At 43.1% G+C, this 17678-nt stretch overlaps 1 protein-coding gene across 1 annotated transcript in view; it reads left to right on the top strand.

The window, feature by feature from the left end:
- The window catches only part of MYO10 (myosin X), a 210203-nt gene that overhangs the window by 31105 nt on the left and 161420 nt on the right, over window positions 1-17678 (top strand). Inside the window, exon 2 of the mRNA XM_036109218.2 lies at window positions 11694-11792. Coding sequence (XP_035965111.2) covers window positions 11694-11792 — 99 coding nt within the window. The remainder of the gene's footprint in view (window positions 1-11693; window positions 11793-17678) is intronic.

Raw genomic sequence — 17678 nt, 5'->3', positions numbered from 1 at the left:
CCAACCAAGGAGCATTCTACAAAATACCTGACTTGTACGCCTCAAAGCTGTCAAGGCCATTAAACAAGGAAAGTCCAAGAGACTGTCCCATACCAGGGAAGCACCTAAGGAGGCATGACAACTAGCTAGAATGTCGCGGATGGGATTCTGGGACGGAAGAAGGACATGAGGGGAAAACTGGTGGAATAATGAAGTGTGGAGCTTGATTTGACGATCCTTAGTTGTGACAGATGTGCCCTCGCTGTGTGAGAGGTCAGCAAAGGCGGGGGCCTGGGTGAGGGATGTATGGGGCCTCTATTATCTTTGCAACTTCTCTGTAAAATCTAAAAGTAGCCTGAAATTAAGTTTATTTAAAACAACAGCAGAAACCACAAGCACCACTACATTGCACAGCCTGTCGGGCGTGTCACGTTCCGGGTGCTCCCATGTCCTCACGCCTTTTATTTTAGATAAAATCTCAGTAGATAGAACAAATACAGGCATTTATGTGATTTAGAAAGGTTTCTATCCTCTTCAGCACCCCCCCTACCCCATCAACTTCCTGGTGGGTGTAGCTTATATTTAAAAGTTACTTTTTTTCTTTTTTTTTTTTTTTAAAGATTTTATTTATTTATTTGACAGAGAGAGACAGCGAGAGAGGGAACACAAGCAGGGGGAGTGGGGGAGGGAGAAGCAGGCTTCCCGCGGAGCAGGGAGCCCGATGCGGGGCTCGATCCCAGGACCCTGGGATCATGACCTGAGCCGAAGGCAGACGCTTAACGCTGAGCCACCCAGGTGCCTCGATTCATTGGTTTTTTGTATATTCACTAATACTAGTACTAGTATATTAGTACATATTAATACGAGTATAGACTACTGGTTGTGCAACGATCACTATGTGATTCTAGAAGGTTTTCATCACTCAAAAAAAAAAAAAAGCCCTACACCTATTAGCAGTCACTGCTGACACCCAGCCTTAGGCAACCATCAGTCTGCTTCTGTCCATGGATTTACCTTTGGGACATTTCATAAAAATGGAATCAGACAATACGTGGTCCTTTGTGGCTTCTTCCACTTAGCATAATGTTTTCAAGTCTCGCCCATGTTGTAATGTGTATCAGTTCTTCATCCTTTTTTTATCACTGAGTAATATTCCATCATGTGAATGTATCACATTTTAGAAGAATCTCTTCATCAGCTGATGGACTGTGACGGTTATTTCCACTTTGGGGCTATTGTGAATACTGCTGCTGTGAACATTCATATACAAGTTTTGATGTGTGGACATATATTTTCATTTCTCTTGGGTAGATACCTAAGAACGGAATTCCTGGATTATCCAGTGATGTTATGTTTACCCTTTTGAGGAAATGCTGGACTGTCTTCCAGGGCATCTGTGCCATTGGACCTTCTGACCAACAGTGTGAGCAGGTCCTGGTTTCTCCACACTCTCGCCAACATGTAATCTGTCTTTTTGATTGGACTAGATTATTTTTAAGCACCTTTTAATCCAGGAAGTATGATTTTATGAAAAACATCAATCGCTTTTGAAATTTAATAAAATTCTGCAAAGAAATTAGTGTGTATGCCACAGAAGTGAGAAATAGCTGTTTTAAGTTTATTTACTTCCTATTGTGTTCTTGGTTCATTCATTTTTAGAAGTAATGGCAAACTCCTGTTCCAAGTAAGTTTGTGTTTTGTTTTGTTTTCCCCTAAAAACAGATAGGATAATCTTTATGAAATCCTGTTCTGGCTAGGATAATCTTAATGTAAATCCTGTTCTGGCTACTATCAGTTTTTATTTGTAGGTTTATTTTTTGGTTTTGTTTGTTTGTTTTTGGAAAAATTCTAGTCAAGAATAGGAAAGAACAATAAACGATAGGAAGTAAGAGGTGAAGGATATCTGGTATTATATTCCATGAAAAGTGCAAACATCTTGTGATGGCCTTTTATTGCCCCTTCTGTTCTATATCCTACTGTTTCCACTAAAAGGAAGAAAGGAATGCAGTTTTAAGTTCCTTTAGGATTTCTCACTGGTTTTTGAGAGTTCTTAGCATCAAAACAGTTTTATTCATTTTATAAAATCTGTATGTCCTTTCTTCCATTTACCTATTTGTCTTTCTTGCCTTGATCTCCTTATGTTACATAATTATTTCCTTTGGAAGAGAGTGGATGGGGAAGGTATTAGAAAAGCGGTACTTTAGCTTGGATATATTTTAAGCTCTTTAGAGCAGCAACAATTTTGTATCCTGTTGAATCTTTCATAGTGCCTGGTACAAAATAGGGGGCTCAAAAGATATCTGTAGGAGGACTGGGCTGTTGGGTGGGTGGGTGGATGGATGGATGGCCTCATGGGGGAAGTGACTTAAAAATGGATGGATGAATTTCAGGTGTGTTGACTGATTCTTTAGCCCTAGTTTGTTCTCTTTTCAACACGTAGGTGTTGGTTATATGATGATTGGACTAGTTTGATTTTTGTTCCTTGGATTCTCACTGTTTGAGATGATCTCAGTAACTTGGGGATGTCTTATTTCTTTCAATATTAAATTCTTTCTGGGATTATTTCTAGTCACTGTGGTTAACAAGAGTAACTAAAAAGCTGTTTCAAGGAATTGTGAAGAAGGTGGAAAAAAAATTAGAATATAAAACCAGGACTGAATCAGTTGGCAAGTTGGACCCCACAGCCATGAAATAAACTCTTTACAGCATCACATGGTCATAATTTAGGCATCTCGCCACCTAGCATAGTTCGATTTTGATTTTTGGGAGTGGGAGATGCCAATGAGTCTTTGTATCTTGACCAGTGAGCAAAGGTTAGTATCTGGTTGGTGATGCCTTTTCCCATTTTCTTTCTTCTTTTTCTCCCTTTCTACCTCCTAAAATTCATATACTTTTCATGTCCTCCTCTGCATGGAAGTTGCCCTTCCAAGTAGCTGATAGTGGTAACAGAGTTTGACCCTCTGGGCAGGACAACAGGAAAAATGTGAGTGCCTCATGATCCTTCTTGGCAGCAGCATTGGGGGAGGGGAGGATGGGGTACTAAGGAGTTATCCAAAGACATGGGATGAAGTCTGGGACCTTTATATAATGAATGCAGGCAGGCCTCCATTTGCGGCCATACTGGTTTTTAGGTGTGTTTGAATTGTTGGGGATGCTACATGTCTACCTGTGACGATAGTACCGAGGATGGTCCTTAGGCTCATAGGCGAGGCCAGGAAATGATGTTAGCGAAGATGAGGATGACCTAGCTGAAAGCTACAAATCTACTGTAGCTACAAATAGCTGCAGTGCATTTCTTATAAAAACATATAGTATTTCAACAATACCATCAAGGATTCTAGAGGCCTGTCTAGGGAGTTATCTAACAGTTCTGGCATTGTCTTAGGGTGGGGGTGATTATGTCTGTGAGTTTGGAGCAGAATGTCCGCAACACGTTTTCCTCTGGAATCTAATGGTGGCATCAGCCCTGATGGGCCAAGGACAGTTGCTGGGGTTGCCTATAAAGAAAACAAAAGGCATCACTGTTCCACAACCAACAGTAAAATGGTACAAACTGGGGGTCCTCGAGCCACACATTTCCATCATCACAGGCTGTAGGCTTGTAGTTTCTCTCTTGAACTTTCCCTCCTCTGCAGCTGGTGCAGGTGGGGGGAGCTCTGGCCTCAGCACCCAGTTGAATTCTGCATCCTTTGAGACCTGAGCCTAAACCACCCAGGGTCCCTTGAGAGTCTAAGGAGCCCCGGGCCTGGTTGAAGCGTTCCTCTTTGGAATCTGATAAAGTGGTTGAGAAATGATTGCCAGCCTCAGGTCTAACGCCCTGCCATCATGAGGTGAGGAAATGAGCCTGAGATCACTCAGCCTTGTGGACCCCACACTGCATGGTGTGTGGCCAGGGGATGGAAAGACCACCCACTGATGTGGGGATGCTGGGAGTCCGTGGTCCCCTGACCCTTCACTATGTTCCAGGGCCCCTCCTGAGGGGTGGCTATCCCTGGAGGGGAGAAGTCTTGGGTTTCCCCTTACCTGTTCGTTTCTGGGGAAAAATCTGCTGGGTCTGTCCCCAGCAGCAGTCCTTTGTCCCCACTGCTTGTGGTCTTGCTGCAGTTTTTACACTCACTTTGTACAATGGCTTCTGCCCCCCTCTCCATTCTTGTGTGTACCATTTCCAAACTTCTGACAAGTTTTGTGTTGGGGGTTTGCGAGCAATGTGGGGTTGAAATAGCTCCTGAGGGCTAAGAGCACCATGGACAGGTTTTGTCTGTCCCGTTCAGTCATCTGTGTAAAAACATGAAACGTCTGTTTTGATATACATTAAAAACAAAACAGACTGGACAGAGGGAGGAAAAGGAGAGAGTTGCTCTCATACCACCATCAAACTGTCTGCCTCCTTGACCTTTTTCCTTGTTCGTCAAACATTTTGAATCCTATAGCCACCCCCTCCCTTCTGTATGCACCTGGTTTGATGTCCCCAGAAATTAGATCTGCCCCAGGTATGCCGTATCTGGGCCGATCAGACTCTGGGAAGTTGTGGAAGTTCCTAGAACTTAAACAGTGGAGTCTGCTTTCTGTTAAGGAGGTCACTGACAATGAGTGGTTTGGGACACTAATTTGGCCGTGGCTCTAGAACTTTGTATCGCTCTAGCTCTGTGGTTCTCAACTAGGACTGTCCCCTCACCCTCAATAAATAATTACCTCGACCAAAATGTCGCTAATACCATGTTGAGAAACCAGCTTTAGGATTTTGTGTGTTGTAAAAGCCATTGTCTTTTAAGGTGGATTTGAATAATAAGGACTAGAAAAAAATTATGTTGAAAAGGTGTTTCTACTTCCAACAGAAAAAAAAGGACTATAAAACAGGAGAGATCTCATTTATATGTGGAAGCTAACCTCCCCACCCCCCCCCACCGTCCAGAAAACAAAAGAACTTACACAGAGAACAGATCAGTGGTTTGTGGGGCGTGGAGGAGGAGATGGGAGAAGTAGGTAAAGGGGGTCAAAGGTACAAACTTCCAGTTACAAATAAGTCCTGGGAATGTCATGTACAGCATGGTGACCATAGTTAATCATACTGTATTGTATATTTGAAAGTTGCTAAGAGAGGAGATCTTAAAAGTTCTCATCACAAGAAAAACAATTGTAACTCTGTGTGCTGACAGATATTAACTAGACTCACTGTGGTGATCATTTCACAATATATGCAAATGTTGAATCGTGTACACCTGACACTAATATAATGTTATCTGTCAATTATATCTCGATTTAAAAAAATGGAGAAAAAGTGCTATTTAAACCCTTGGTACTATAATATCCACATCCAGTTTCTGGAATTCGATAGGGTCAGGAACATGGTCCCCCAGACCTTGCCTCGCAGCTTTCGGTATTAGATATCTTAGAAGATGCCAGGTTAGAAGTCATTGCAGACAAAATCCTCTGGCTGCTGAATTTATTACAGATTTAATTAATTTTAATGTTTGTTTTTCTTTCTTTCTTTCTTTTTTTTAACTGAGCTTTGTAGCTATCGTGGGGCTTGAACTCAAGACCCTGAGATCAAGAGTCGCATGCTTTACCAGCTGAGCCAGCCAGGCGCCCCTACTATAGATTTAAAGAGTCCTATTAACTTAGCCATTACAAAATGGTTTGATCCCTTTGTCTTTAAAAAAAAAAAAATCACATTTCAAACACATTGTGATTTTGTCATGTAGGTCGTTAGAGAATCCTGAACCATGGTACTTATTCACCCAGGCCAAGTAAGAAAAGTAGGTGTGGTGCTGTTCTGGGTCTGAGACTGAGTTGTGTGTTTGAGTAAAGAATGTTCTCTTTTCTGTGAATCTGTAATTAGAACATGCCACACAGCATGGTATTTAAAGCCCATCATCATTATCTCTTTTTAGGGTTGTTTCCCTACCTTATTTTTAAACTTAAATTTTTTTTTTTCAGTCAAAGTTCAAAAGAGAAAATCATTTTTAAAATCAGAAGGGAAATACAGTACTTTTTAAAAGTAGATTGAAATCTATGCTGGTGATTTTATCTTCTTTACCTCCAAGTAGGGATCAGCAAATATTTTGTATAAAGGGCCAGGAGGTAAAAATTTCAGGCTGCTTCATGTTGCCATGGTGGTGGGAAAGAGCCAGATAAAATTCCTTGCCCAGGGAGGAGGCACCGAAGTCAACAATCGGCTGGGGATTTATGATTATCTTCCAGGGTGAGTGGCTAATAATTAAGCACCGTGAGATAATGATCAATCTACCATAGTCTCATCTTTCGATTAGTTTGGGCAAGTCTCCCGTGTGGTCTCTCAGCCCCTCGTTGACATTAGTGGAGAGCAGGGACTTGAATTCAACACAGATCTTCAGAGTTTTCACTCAGCCCGGAATGCTTGTGGGTGCGTGTGTGCGTCTGTGTTTGTTTCTTGTTCTCTCATTGCCCAGTTATAGAGACACGATTGGGTTTTTCCCATTACAGAATGGTTAAGAATGTGTGTGTACAATTGAGAAGCATGTAGGTTTGGAAATCAGCTTTTTTTTTTTTAATCATTTGGAAGAGTTCCATTGTATGGATTTATTACATTTTATTTGTCTCTATACCAGTTAATGGTCATTTGAATGGTTTTTAGTATTTTGCTATTGATGTGGCTCCAAGTATTTGCATGCAAGACTTTTTTTTTTTTTTAAAGATTTTATTTATTAGAGACAGCATGACCAGGGGTGGGCATGGTGGCCAAAGGGAGAAGCAGACTCCCCACTGAACAGGGAGCGATCCCAGGACCCTAAGATCATGACCTGAACCCAAGGCAGAAGCTTAACTCACTGAGCCACGCAGGCGCCCCTGCATGCCAGACTTTTTGAAACAATTCTTTTAAGGCGGTAGATCTCTAGGCGTTGAATTATGGGAACCTATGGTTAAGATTGTGTTTAGCTTTTTAAGAAACTGCCAAACTGTTTTCTAAAGCGGGTGTACCATTTTACATCCTCACCAACACTTGGTACAGTCAGTATTTTTTTTTTTTATTATATCCAGGAAATCATTTGTTGGTAATGGAAAGTGGAACCCCTGTGAACCTCACTTTTGGAGATAGGGAGGCAAGTAATACCATCCCATCTTACAGGATTGCTCCAGATCAAAGGAGAATGGGAGCTTTTGTGCAAGTGCTTTGTATCGTAAAAATGTTACTGGTGATTGTGTGCAGGAAAATTTTTAACTGTTAAATTTCACACATATCGGGGCGCCTGGGTGGCTCAGTCGGTTAAGCGACTGCCTTCAGCTCAGGTCATGGTCCTGGAGTCCCGGGATCGAGTCCCATATCGGGCTCCCTGCTCAGCAGGGAGTCTGCTTCTCCCTCTGACCCTTCCCCCTCTCATGTGCTCTCTCTCTCTCTCTCTCATTCTCGCTCTCTCAAATAAATAAATAAATAAAATCTTTAAAAAAAAAAAAATTTCACACATATCCATCTGAGAGATTAGGATGAAAACTTACCTAAGTTTTAACAAAATGTGTTTGTTATGATCAAACTTATAAAGATGTTTTTGAACTCAAATTGTGAGCTTTCTCCATATGCTAGATTGCCTGTATTGTGCATTAAATTATCAGCCTTATTTAACAATGACAGAATATAATGGCTTGCATATGGTGGGCAAATTTTTCTTCCCCACACAAACTTGGATGATCTGGTAAATGTCTGCTTGTGACTTCATTTTCAAATGCCTTGTGGGTGGCCTCTTTCCTGGACCTGGGCATATGTGTTCTATTTGAATAGAAGGGAGGCAGAACATTTGGGGGCTCAGAGAAACTCCAAGAACAATCTATGTAAAAATATCCACTTTAGTTTTACTCTGTAGTTCCGGTTTCATGAGAATTGCCAGTTTAAGCTTTTTCAAGGAACAAAGGGAGTGTTTTGAATGCATTTCCCTTCCTACCTGTGGAAGACAGCTACTGTAGGCCTCATGGAGCTGGCCAATGGGCTTGAGATTTGCAGTCCAGGCGCATTTCCTAGATCTCCCTTATCAGCAGCTCTTCACACCTATTGAAAAAGACCTTTGGACTAAGGAAGTTGAACCGTGTGTTTGATCTTGTAGGGCTGTGTCAACAAAGGGCTTCATAGTACCTTCACAGAAGGTAAAAATTACCACAACACAACCCAAGTGAAAGAAACTGAGCTGTGTAGCTTCTGGAAGTCAGGAGAGATTTATGTTAATCCTTGTGACAATTTATATTAATTCAGCAATGTTTCATAATAAAATATCTGATTCTTACTAAGACGATTTTAATAAATGGGAAACACATGAAATCCATCTTGATTTAAATGGTGCAGGTGATGGTCATAGCAAACAATGCTTTGGATTTAGGATTGAGAGGACAGGAGCACTGTGAATTGTTTCATGATTTTACCTGATGCATAAAAGTTCTCACCTTATAGAACTTTGAAAGTTTCCATTTGAGAGAGAGAGAGAGAGAGAGAGAGTGTGTGTGTGTGTGTGTGTGTAGGTGTTTCAGAGCTTTAAAATGTTGTGTCTGACGTGTAAATTAAAGAGGGTAGAAATGGGGCACCTGGCTGGCTTAGTCAGTAGAGCATGCAACTCTTGATTTCAGGGTCCTCAGTTCAAGCCCCACATGGGGTGTAGAGATCACTTAAATAAAAAAAGTAGTTCAGGCACTTGGAAGTCCTTTTCTGGATCATTACAGATAATGTAGTTTTGGTGTGGAGTGATATGCGAGAGAACAGTCTTAGAGGATGGCGGAAGCAAACGTTGTTTTTGGAAGCAGGTGTTTGCTAAATAAATCAGGACTGACAGGCAAATTCTTGGTGTTTCCTGTGTCTCAGCCAGAACCACCCGTCAGAGGGATGGGAGTGACTCCTACAGAGATGGGAACTCACCCCTGTTGATGTTCTGGGTGTCCTTTAAATAAGGCAGGCTTCTGGATTTATAGAGAAATAGTTCATATTCACTGTTGTTGCTGTATATGATTGTGGAGGATTTCAACCCCTTTTTGGAGGGAAGGTTGAAGTACAGAGTTAATACCTTAAAAGCTGCGTAATAAGGAGAAAGGGAATGCCTGTGGGGAGGGCTTCCGTGGGGTTGTAACAGGTGATGCTGGGAGAGCCAGTCACAGGGAACAGGAGAGCTGGCCCCAAATACTTGGACCAGACTCAGGGTTGACTTGGAATCCCGAGTAAGGGTGGTGACAGCAAAAGTTCTGGTTCCTGGCTGGTGTAAACAAGGTCATCGTTGGCAACAAGGGAGTAATTTTTAAGTCAGACTTTTTTTGAAAGATTTTTTTTTTTTTGTAATTTTTAAATAATCTCTACACCCTATGTGGGACTCGAACTTACAACCAGACATCAAGTGTTGCCTGCTCTACTGACTGAGCCAGCCAAGGGCCCCAGGTCAGATTTTTGTATCTTCTTAAATTTTCCCTCCTGGCACGGTAAAAGAGAACAGACAGTTGTGTGTGTGATAACTGGCTACTTAAAGCGACCTCTGTGTTGTTATATATATTTTTAAAGATTTTATTTTTATTTATTTGACAGAGAGCGCACGCACAAGCAGGGGGAGTGGCAGGGAGAGGGAGAAGCAGGCTCTCTGCTGAGCAGGGAGCCCGATGCGGGACTCAATCCCAGGACCCTGAGATCATGACCTGAGCCGAAGGCAGTTGCTTAACCAACTGAGCCACCCAGGCGCCCCTGTGTTGTTATATTTTGATTATGCATTGATTCATTCATTTAACTTATGAATTACTTTAAGGAGACAGTATGATGTGTGGAAAGAGCATGGGGTCGGGAATTGGAGGGATCAGCTGTGTGATGGGAAGCCGACTTGGGCTCTGAGCTTCAGTTTCCTCCTGGAGGCGGGATTCCTAGCTTACTGAGGGTTAGTCTTAAATCAAGTGTCCTTGAGGCTCTTAGCACATGACTGTGACTCATCATGGGCACTCCATTACTGGAAGTTAGCTGCTATTTTTGCTATTGATAAACATAATTTAAAGTAGCATTAACGTGCGGGTGCTCAGGTGGCTCAGTCGGTTAAGCGTCCGACTCTTGATTTCAGCTTGGGTCATGATCTCAGGGTTGTGAGATGGAGCCCTGCCCTGGGCTCTGTGCTGGGTGTGGAGGCTGCTTAAGATTCTCTTTCTCCCTCTCCCTTTGCCCCTCTCCCCCCAATGCTCTCTCTCAAAAAAAAAAAAAAAAAACTTTTATAAAAAAATAAAGTAGCATAAAGTGATGAGTTTACTTCTATATTATTTATCCCCTGCCAACTCTGTGTTAAGAGACTAGTAGTAGCCCCTTAAACGGCAAGTTGAATATTCTATAACCAATACATTTTAAATATTTCACTTAACTTTTGAAATCAAAACAAATTAAGTAGACCAATAAAATGAGGTTGAAAGTTCTAGAAAAAGTTGTTCCACATAAGTGCCATTTCAAGTGATAACTTAGGTATAGTATTTCCACATGAACACACTGCATTGTAAGGATGTGCTTGTTTAGTGTCATTTTTCTTGGGATCGATGAAATTGAGCAAATTAGTAATAACTTGATGAGAAATTTTAGTGTTACGTTCCGTCATGCGGGCATACATCATACAGATAATTCTTTATAATTTGACCAGTAACACCCAGTGATTTCTTCAAACTTTCATCACTTGGGTCACTGTTTTTCATGTTGTGAAATCAGAGAAAGAGGAAGTTCATCGTTGAAAAGGTAAATACTATGCTTGTTTCATTTGTCCAGTGGGGACATAAAAAATGGAAATAAGGGGTGCCTGGGTGGCTCAGCTGGTTAAGCGACTGCCTTCGGCTCAAGTCATGATCCTGGAGTCCCGGGATCGAGTCCCACATCGGGCTCCCTGCTCAGCAGGGAGTCTGCTTCTCCCTCTGACCCTCCTCCCTCTCGTGCTCTCTCTCATTCTCTCTCTCGCAAATAAATAAAAAAAAATAAAATAAAAAAAATGGAAATAAAATCAATGCCAAAAAATAGGCCCCAGGTGAAAACAATAGGATCTGGAAGTTTCTGTCTTGGGCTGCAGTTCTGAACACTGGAGTGCATTGGGTGGTTTGGTGGAATCCTAGCAAACTTCACACTGGTGGATTGGGTTCTGATCTTTCCTAAAACTTGAGTCCCTCTCTTGGAGAGTTGATTTGACACATGGACTTGGTACCAGTAGGAAGTCAGCAGACTGTTCGAATGCTGTCCAGGTGGGCAAGCGCTTGGGGCTTGGAGCTGGGAAGAGGGGAGCCAGCAGATCCCAAAGAGTTTTCAGTACCATGGGTGGAGCAAGGTAGCGACCTGGTTAAACTTGTTTCTGGAACCCAACGGCCTGGGGTCAAGTTCTTTCTTTCTTGTGATGCTGGGCAAGTTGCTCTGTCTTGAGACCTTCAGGTGTCCATCTGTAGGGTGGTAACAGTGCCTGTCTCAGGGGCCTTTGTGAGTGAGATGAGATCATCCACATAAACCACTTGCATTTCAGCGACACAGGGCCTACTATTTCCTCGCCCCCTCTTCCGTGCTCTCTGGTGGGACGCTCAGTCGCGCTTGTCTCTGGTGAAGCCTGTGCCTGATGCTTTCTGCAGAGTCGTTCTTGTCTGAGAAGAACATCGGCTTTTTAAAAAGCTGTTGTCTTTTCTTAAAGGACTGTAGTAGTCAGTGATTTTGAGAGTGGTGATTTGTCACGGAATGCAACCCAAACTCCCTAGTTAAACCCTCTTTGTTTTGTTTACAGGGGACACGGGTCTGGCTGAGAGAAAATGGCCAGCATTTTCCAAGTACTGTCAATTCCTGTGCAGAGGGCGTCGTGGTCTTCCGGACAGACTATGGTCAGGTGAGCACATGTCTGCAGCTTCCCGACATCCGTGTTCTGCTTCTGGAAGTTGTCCTCCAGGAGCGCATGTGGGCTCGCCTCCCTCCCAACCGCCCCCCCCACCCCGCCATACCCAGACGTTTTTTCCTAAGTGGGGAAAACCAAATCTCGAAAAGAATGTGGAACATACACCTCAAGTGTGTGAGAGATGCAATAAAAGTCTCCAAATGGAACGTACAAAGTGTTCCAACCAGGACAGGACAGAAGAGCACTCCACTTGGCTGGTTCCTGGGAATCTCGTCAAAGAAACAGACGTATAGGGTGCAAGCAATTTGAGAAACACTTCAGAATTATTGATATTTGCATATTGGTTTCCTTCCCACTTTCCCTTAAAATTCTTCCATTTCCTAGAGTATTGGAAAAATGGGTCTGCCGGTGGGAATGTAGGTAGTGGTGGTTCCTTGTAAGAACAAGGTGGGCTACACCACCTCACCTGAGCTTCCTTATCCACCTTGTTGGTCAAATGAAGAGGTTCCTTCTGCAGGGGGCATCATCCACTGCTTCTGGCTCCCTGTTCTTTAGTGTAACCTAAAAGCTGTATCAGTGAAAACAGATACATGAATCCAGAAACTAGCTCACTGGTTATAATTGGGCAATTGTAAAAGAAGGCTGGTGTCTCCATTTTATTAAGGAAACTAATTTTAATGTCACAAATGGATCCCTTTTTCAGAGGCACTTGGCAAAATTTAAGACCTACAGAGAGAAGGATGTCCTTTGCCAGTATTTAAAACTCATAGTTTCTGGGGGCCCCTGGGTGGCTCAGTCGTTAAGCGTCTGCCTTCGGTGCAGGTCATGATCTCAGGGTTCTGGGATCGAGCCCCGCATCGGGCTCCCTGCTCATCAGGAAGCCTGCTTCTCCCTCTCCCACTCCCCCTGCTTGTGTTCCCTCTCTCACTGTGTCTTTCTCTGTCAAATAAATAAATAAAATCTTAAAATAAAATAAAACTCACAGTTTCTGAATCTGGCTTGCAAGTTTTGTTGAGAACAAAACCTTCCGGGTCAGTGTCCAGTAGTTTAAGGCAGGTGAGCTAGGTGGTTATCAACCTCTTAGCAGAGAGAGTCCACAAGGTGGTACCTTTCTCGTTTCTTGGCTTAATAAACAGGATGTTACTGGGCTGTCTTGCAATTCCTCGGTTTCTTTGTCATCTGAGAGTCTTGAGTAGTTGATGAGCGTTTGTCTGGTGGTGAAGACCTAGCTGGGTTTGGTCGATGGCGGTTGCAGGGGATGGGGAATGGGGCAGATAGATCACAAGTCTGATGGTCATTGCCAGTGTGGACGCTGGAACTGCTGCCCAGCCTGGTTTCCTTCTCATCAGATTCTCGGGTTGTGCAGTATGATCTGTAAACTAAGAACAGGCCTAGTGACTTTTGTCAGGCTTAAGTGTGTACATTCCCGTGCAGGGTTCATCAGCATTTGTCTGTCTTGCCATTATCCTGCCCGTCCTCCTTTCCCACTTGACCCAGATGAGAATTCACTCCCTTTTAGGTTCTGTACATACTTTTCAAGGGGATGTAAAAAAAGGAAAACCGTATTTCAACAGTGTACCTGACCTGATGTAAGTCTGTTCCTGAAAGTGTTGTAAAATAGATTGTTAGTGGAATTTTCTTTTTTTTTATTGACTTGTTTTTTTTTTTTAATCCCAAAGATAATTCTTTTTTCTTTTTATCTTCCCCCCCCCCTTTAAAAAAAAATTGTGGTAAAAACATGTTAAGTGTAACCATTTTTAAGTGTATACTTAAATAGCATTAAGTATCTTCATATTGTCCAAGAGAGCTCTAAAACTTTTTCATCTTGCAATACTGAGACTCTGTACCCACCCAGCAATTCCCCAGCTCTCCTCCCACCAGTTCTTGGTAACCACCTTTCTACCCTCTGTCTCTGATTTTGATTACTTTAGAAACTTCGTGTGAGAGGAAGGATCACACCCAGTATTTGTCCGTTTTTTTTTTTTTTTGTGGTTGGCGTATTTTGCTTGACATGGTGTCCGTGAGGTTCTAAGATGCTTTCTGTTCTCATCTAACTACACCGTGCTCGCCAGAGACTAACATGGCAACTCCAGCCCTTTAGGGCTGCTGTCGATGACACAAGGTCTGAACTGTGTGCCTCGTGAAGCCATTTTCAGTCCCAGCTAATGAACAGCTCAGTGAGCGGAGGTGAGTGGGGTGGTCAGGCCAGTAGATGTGCTCACTGCTGACAGTGGGCTTCGAAACAACTAAAGCAGAATAACATGCACTTAAACGTAAAAGCAACTCTCAACTTTGACTTCTCATCTTCTGTCGGTCATCTAACACGTGGTCTTATGTTGTCCACTCTGTCATTCCCAAGTATAATGAGCTTGGAGATGTGTGTAGGAATTACAGGGTTTAAGCAAGAAGAGTGAGACAAGATGGGAAGAATTGGATTCAGACTTGGATCAAGAATCTAGCATCTTTCCTTCCTGACCTCTTCCTCTCCTCACATCACAAACTCACTGTGGAACCTGCCCGTGTATTCACCGAGGATTAGGAGACGTTCATGGACAGGTTCTGGTCCCCAGGACAGAACAGCAACTCTGGAACTGGGCAGGGACAGATTCTTGAAGGAATCAGGGTCCAAGATACAGAACATGGCCTTGTCCTCGTCAAGCCTGTCTATGGTAACTTTTCAAGGTACTGGCTACTTTTAACTCCATTTATTAAAGGGTGTGAAGAAATCAGTGTGGGGGGAGGCAGGGGGAGGTAGGATGAAGAGTTACTGTTTTTTGTTTTTTTTTTTAAAGATTTTATTTATTTATTTGAGAGAGAGAATGAGAAAGAGAGAGCACATGAGATGGGGGGAGGGTCAGAAGGAGAAGCAGACTCCCCGCCGAGCAGGGAGCCCGATGCGGGACTCGATCCTGAGACTCCAGGATCATGACCTGAGCCGAAGGCAGTCGCTTAACCAACTGAGCCACCCAGGCGCCCAGAGTTACTGTTTAATGGGTACAGAGTTTCAGTTTGGGAACATTTCTGAAGGTGGACGTGGGGATGGTTGTAGGACAATGTCCATGTGCTTTAATGCCCCTGAACTGAACACTTAAATGGTCAAAGTGGTACATTTTTTTGTTCTTTTGTACATCTTACCACATTAAAAAAAAATTCAGTGTTTGAGGTCCAGTGATAACTGGGAAAAGCTGTCCAATGGGTATTTTTCTGCATTTTTAAAAACCATTCTGGGGACGCCTGGGTGGCTTAGCCGTTAAGCGACTGCCTTCGGCTCAGGTCGTGATCCCAGGGTCCTGGGATGGAGCCCACGTCGGGCTCCCTACTCCGCGGGAAGCCTGCTTCTCCCTCTCCCTCTGCCTACTTGTGCTCTCTCTCTGTCAAATAAGTAAATAAAATTAAAAAAAAAAACAAAAACAAAAAAACCATTCTGGTGACATTTTTGTTGGGAAAAATGTGACCTCGGAGAAACAAAAGCTTATGAAACTATTAGTCTGCCCTAACTCTGATGTTATGTGAATCACCGGGGGTCCTGTTCAGCTGCAGATTCTGATTGGCAGGTCTGGGGTGGGGCCTGAGAGTCTGCATTTTTCACAAGCTCCCCGCTGATGTTGATGCTGCTGGTTCATGAACCACGTTTGAGTAGCAAGGGTGCAGAGGGTGTTCCTGAGAACTGCCGTGGGGTCGTGCCGTGGCCTACAGTGAGAGCTGGAAGAACTCTTAAACCCGCTGTGTGGACCATCGGTCCCAGGGTTGTAGAGGAAGCAGAGAGAAAAGGAGGAGGGCTTTAGGTGAAGCTAGAACACTTTTCTTTGGCCTTCCAAAGCTCTTCCGTTCTCCTTGCTCTGCCCTTCCTTCCTATAACCATTTCACCCCGAGCGTGGCCGGGGTGGTGCTCATGGCAGCAAAATGATTCTCCAGTGGATCAAAAAACCATTTTGAAGTCCTGTTTAGTGTTGGAAGCCAAGCAGAGCCATGTGTCACTAAAATCCTAAAGTGGGACCTCAGGGACCCTGGGTCGGTAGGAGATAATAATGTGTTTTTTGTGAGAGCACTGAAGGGTACATTCACTGATTTCATTTAGTCTCTGATAATTTTGCACATGCACTCAGCTGTTTTTTGATTTTTGGATTTTTTTGGGGGGGGGTTTTCTGGCCAGGGAGATGGTTTCAGTGTTAACTTAAAATTCCATTCCACACTAAAAGTTAAACTACTATAGGTTGGTCCAGGGAATAGAGAGGACCAAAACATTCCCGTTTGATTTATAATGTATGCTCTACTCACCGTGGAGTATTTGCAGATGGAAGAAGAAATGTGCAGGAGACGTGCTAGCATACTTCGTTGAAAACTATGCATAGTTGTGGCCCGTGGAGGACACAGCGCCTGGGCAGGTCAGCACTTGCCCTGAAAGTTCGTTCTAGGCATATGTTGTGTTACTGCGCTTTGCTTTACTGAGCTTTGCAGAGATTGCCTTTTGTTTTTCGCTTTTTTGCAGATTGAAGGTTTGTGACAGCCCTGCTTGAGCAAGACTGTTGGTGACACATTTTCCAACAGCATTTGCTCACTGTGTGTCTCTGTGTCACATTTTGGTAATTCTTGCCACATTTTAGACTTTTTCATTATTGTATTTGTTATGGTGATCTGTTATCAGTAATTATGACTCATTGAAAGCTCAGATGATGGCTAGCATTCTTTTTTAAAGATTTTATTTATTCATTTGAGACAGAGATACAGAGAGAGAGGGAGAAGCAGACTCCCCGCTGAGCAGGGAGCCCGACGTGGGGCTCGATTCCAGGACCCTGAGATCATGACCTGAGCCGAAGGCAGACACTTATGTGCGTTGTTTTTTAGGTATTGTTGCACACCTAATGGTTGACAGTATAGTGTAAACATAACTTATATGCACTGGGAAACCAAAAGATTCATTTGAATCACTTGATTGTGAGGTTCTGGAACCGAACCTGCAATTTTTTCGGAGGTATGCCTGTCCGTGCCTTCTTGGGCGTTAAGCTGCGGACAGAGTTTTAGAAGAGCACCACGACTTTGGAGAGTGTAGGTATGGCTAGAAGATCAACTCTTTCGGAAGTGTAAGATGGAAGACAGCCTTGAACATTGGTCTTTTCTGGAACACTTGCGAGGTGCATGGGCCATCACAATAGCACCCATTAGGAACATTGTAAATTGAGTAATAAGTTCTAAATTAGATTTTTCACTTTGAGAGTGAGCTATTCTCTTTTCTGAGAAGAGCCTCATTTGATTGCTTTGAAACAGCTTACAGTGATATCAATTTACCTAATTGTGTTTTAAGGGGTAGTTATTCAACTTACCCCAGTAAACTTAATCAAGGCAATTACTCTAGGCAGTGATTCTGTGGGATTTTTTGTTTGCATTGTCTCTCTATGGGGTCTTCAGAAATATTTTCCTGGCTGGGGATTTAATCACCCCAGTCTACAAGTAAATGCCCTCCCCCTCGCCCTTCTCTCTCTTTATTGGCTTGCAACGAGTATGATTAGATTTGGGTTTAAAAGTTATTGTTCTCATTTGATTAATTCACGAAAAGGCCATTAGATTGCCTGGCACTCCCAAGTCCGCCCCACCCGGCGGAAAAGTCAGACTTTCTCTGGCTAGGCAGGAGACACACTTAGATGCTGACGATCACACCTCCCATTTACAGCCGTCCGTAACCTTTTTGGTTTGACCTTCTAGTGTTGACTTGTTGGAATTAATAGTGTGGGCCCAATTTTGTGAAACTTGATAACGGATTAGTAGGGATTTTTTTGTTGTTGTTGCATTTCTTGGTCATTTTCTCACACTCTCTATCCTGCCCAGCTGTTTTTCTTTGCTGTTTTCCCTTCACTCTGCCCCCACGGGTGCCTTTTTGTGTCC

The sequence above is a fragment of the Halichoerus grypus genome, chromosome 2 (genome assembly GCF_964656455.1).
Source record: "Halichoerus grypus chromosome 2, mHalGry1.hap1.1, whole genome shotgun sequence".
NCBI lineage: Eukaryota > Metazoa > Chordata > Mammalia > Carnivora > Phocidae > Halichoerus > Halichoerus grypus.
The sequence above is the reverse complement of the archived record's forward strand: the minus strand, read 5'-3'. Positions and strand labels throughout refer to the sequence as shown.